Source organism: Vicia villosa, linkage group LG6, assembly GCF_029867415.1.
Source record: "Vicia villosa cultivar HV-30 ecotype Madison, WI linkage group LG6, Vvil1.0, whole genome shotgun sequence".
Classification (NCBI taxonomy): domain Eukaryota; kingdom Viridiplantae; phylum Streptophyta; class Magnoliopsida; order Fabales; family Fabaceae; genus Vicia; species Vicia villosa.
In genome coordinates, this window is record NC_081185.1 from 162,576,655 (window position 1) to 162,580,682 (window position 4,028).

The 4,028-nt window shown below is 30.8% G+C and overlaps 1 protein-coding gene across 1 annotated transcript; it reads left to right on the forward strand.

The window, feature by feature from the left end:
• The first annotated feature begins 2,995 nt into the window (after window positions 1–2,995).
• LOC131615204 (uncharacterized) lies at window positions 2,996–3,813 on the forward strand. The gene is made up of 2 exons (XM_058886685.1): window positions 2,996–3,198; window positions 3,534–3,813. The coding sequence occupies exons 1-2, from the start codon at window positions 2,996–2,998 to the stop codon at window positions 3,811–3,813; spliced, it is 483 nt and encodes a 160-aa protein (XP_058742668.1).
• The last annotated feature ends 215 nt before the right edge of the window (window positions 3,814–4,028 follow it).

The window sequence follows — 4,028 nt, forward strand, 5'->3', positions numbered from 1 at the left end:
TTTGAATTTGAATAATATTAAAATAAATAATATATATATATATATATATATATATATATATATATTACGTTAAAATAAATAAAAAATAAAATAAAATATTATGTTAAATAAAAATAAAAAAAATTTAAAATTTTTTTTTAAAAAAAATTTAAAAAAATAAATATGACGTGGAATTAAAAATAATAAAAAATAAAAAATATAATTACATGTCAGCATATTTGAATTTTAAAAAATTAAAAAAATAAAAGAATTACACAATCAGCATGCCACATATGCAAATGGCATGTGCCATTTGCTGGCGAGGTCTAAAATGACAGAATCTTCATTTGGCAAGGTTAGTTTTACAAAAAAAAAATTTACAGGGGGGTAAACCAAAAGTCGCCTATATGGCAGGGGGCAAAAATGGTAATAACCCTTATTATTATTATAAATTGAGATATTATTATTTAATTAATATAAAGATAATTTATGAAGTTTTGTTGTTAAAAAAATATTTAATTTACTAATACCATATAAATATATAAAAAAAAAAGGCCATAGGCTTTGATGGCCTTCCCCTAGGGTCGGTCCTGGTATAGTGACATAATTTTCATTGTATCTAAAATAAATTTTCTATCAAATATAAAAGTCAGCACTTATCAACACAAAATTTGGAAAAAAATTTAAAATTTTAACAAATAAAACACAAAAATTTAAACAACCCCGAAAACTCTAAGAAAGGATTTGCGTAGACATATGTCTGACATGTAAGTTTGAATATTAAATTCTCTATACTTTTAGTATGTAGTGTGTGAATTTTGTCATCAATTAAGTACAACTTAAACGGGAAAATACGGTAAAATTAAGGACGGATACAGAGGGGTACAGGGTATATTGTGGAATACCCTTCATTTTTTAAATTTGTTACCAATTTACCCTACCCTCTTTTAACCCTTTTTGTTTCTGCACTTTGTTACTATAGGTTTAACAAAACAACAACACTCTCGCTCTTAGTCAAAGTAGCAACCGCATCAACATCTCTCTCCCTGTAAGTTTCTCTATTTTTAATTTTTCAATTCAACTTAGTTGAATCCATTGAAACTGTGTGATAATGGTGATTTCATTTGCAATTTCAAATTCAACCCAATTGAATCAATTGAAACTTTGTGTAATTTTGTGATTGATTTGTGAAGAAAACTAGGTAAATAACAACAACTTTCATTCTTGATTCTTTTTATCTACAGTGGAAATTCTTCATATTGAATTCAAAGTCCAAACCTTGTATCCTCTATGTTTGTTTCATGTTTTTTTGTAAAACTTTTACATGTACGATGATGACAAATTCATTATATTTTAACTTGTAATTATAATTGTATATTTGGAATATTACATTTTACCCGGTCGGCAGCCGTGCAAGCAAATTGTAGCTTCTAATTAAAATTGTGATTTGAAATTTCAAATTGTAAAATCAATTGGATTTTGATTCTGATTGTAGAATGTTGCTAAAATACTTTACACCCGAATTGAGATTTCCATAGCCAAAGAAGCTTGCTCCTTCAATTAGGCATCCCGAAGAACCTTCTTCGCTCCCCTCTTCAAATGACGTACAACCAGAACCTCATTCTTCATATAAGGTGTTTAAAAAGGGGGCTTGTTTGGAGACAGATCATGGAAAAGGAAGTCAAATTCTTGAGTATCATCCAAATGATCAAGATGAGGTAAGAAGAGTTTACCTTTTGAATGGGCCATGTAAAATTAAATTAACTGAATATGAATCCACTGATATTGAGGGAATGAAACGTTCTTTTCAATATAGTTGACATGAAAAGTATGATTGGTTGGAATATAATGTAGAAAAATATGATGTTTTTTGTTTGCCTTTTTATGTGTGCTACAATGGTACTAGTAATTTTGCATTTGTGGTGACTGATTGGTGAGAAACCTAATAGTCATTATAAAAAGTGTGTGAAAGCATGTGAGGATCTTATGAAGAAAAATCAAAGTATTGAGTTTTCGTATGCAAAATATAGTTCAAAAGAAGAAGTAGATTATCTTATTCGTTTAAAAGCATCACTTGAGGCTGTCAATTATCTTGTTAGTGGTGGATTGGCATTTAGGGCATATAATGAGGGTGAAAATTCTGTTTATAAGGGTCATTTTCTAGAATTTGTAGAAGCCTTGGAAAGAAATAGTGAGAAAATAGCAGCAGCAATAATAAGTGGTCGGGGAAATTGTAAGATGACTTCTCCTGTTATTTAAAAAGAACTTGAAAATGCATGTACAGTTGAAACTATTAAGAAGATAGTTGGAGAAATTGGAGATGGTTTCTTTTGTGTTCTTGTTGATGAATCTGGTGATTGCTCTAGTAAAGAACAAATGGTTGTTGTTGTGTGGTTTGTTGATGTTATAGGGTTTGTTGTAGAAAAATTTATTGGCATTGTTCATGTTGAGAAAACAAGTTCAATAACAATTAAAGGGGCTCTTGAATGTTTTTTGTCGGGGTTTGGGTTGTGTATATCTAAAATTCGAGGTCAAAGGTATGATGGAGCAAGTAATATGCATGGTCAATTTGGAGGTTTAAAGGCTTTGATTCAAAAGCAAAATCCGCAAGCCTTTTATGTCCATTGTTTTGCTCATCAACTTCAATTGGCTCTTGTTTCAATGGCAGAAAAGCAAGAAGATGTTGATTGGTTTTTTTGTGAAGTGTCTCGTATTGTTACTTTCTTACGGTCATCTAACAAAAGACAAGCTCTACTTCGAAATAAACAAGTTGCTCATTTTGCAAATCATTGAAAAAGAATTGGTGGAAATTGGCACTGGTTTAAATTAAGAGTTGTCCATTACAAGAGCGGGTGATACACGTTGGGGATCTCACTTTCAAACTCTTAATAGGTTGGTTGATTTGTTTACTCCTATTATTGAAGTGTTTGAAGATTTGAAAAGTGATAGTCATTCTAAGGGTGAACCAAAAAGTTTGTTATGCAAAACTTTTAGTTTTGTGTTTATGTTACACTTAATGGTTGAGATTTTATTTTTGAAAAATAATTTGTCACAATCATTGCAAAAGGGGGATCAAAATATTGTGCATGTCATAGAACTTGTCCAAATATGCAAGAAAAAGTTACAAGAATTTAGAGATGGTGAATGGAAAACACTTTATGAGCAAGTTGTGAATTCTTGTGGTAATAATGAAATTGATGTGCCTGACATGGAGTCTTGGTAGGTGAAAGATAAGATATCCAAACGACTTGCTCCTTTTGTTACAAACTTTCATTATTTCAAGAATGATTGCTTCTTACATGTCATAGATGTGGTATTGAAAGAGTTGAATGATCGGTTTACACTTGAAAATACTGAGTTGATCAATTGTGTTGCTTGCTTGAGTCCTTGTTATTCATTTGACGTTAAATCACTTGTGAGATTGACAAGATTGTTCCCAAATGACTTTGAGGATCTTACAGATAAGAAATTGTCTAATGAGTTGGAGACTTATATTGAGAGTGTCAGATGGACGATCACTTTTTCAATTTGACTAGCATCTCGGAACTTTGTAGGACTCTTGTTCGAACAAAGAAGCATAAGACATTTAGGTTTGTGTACACACTTGTCAAACTAGCTTTCTCCTTACCAGTGGTCACTGCGAGTGTTGAGCGAGTATTCTCGGAGATGAAATATGTTAAGAATGAGTTAAGAAGTAGAATGGCTAGTCCATGGCTAAATGATTGCTTAGTAACATTTGTGGAGAAAGAGGTGTTTAATACAATCGATGATATGGATATCATCAAGCGTTTCCAAGGAATGAACAAGAGAAGAATGCATTTACGATTAGACTAGAATGCTTTCTATTTTTGAGTTGTAATTGAAATACTAGTACATTTTTATTAAGTAATATTATCATATTTTTTGTCATTAATTTTTTCGTATATCTTTTATTTTCATTAAGGGAATCCCCTAGATTTTGATCCAGACTCCGTCCCGGGAGAAATATGGACAATTTGACACCGTGAAAAAAAAATAATGTAAATGTGTGTGTATATATTATTATACTA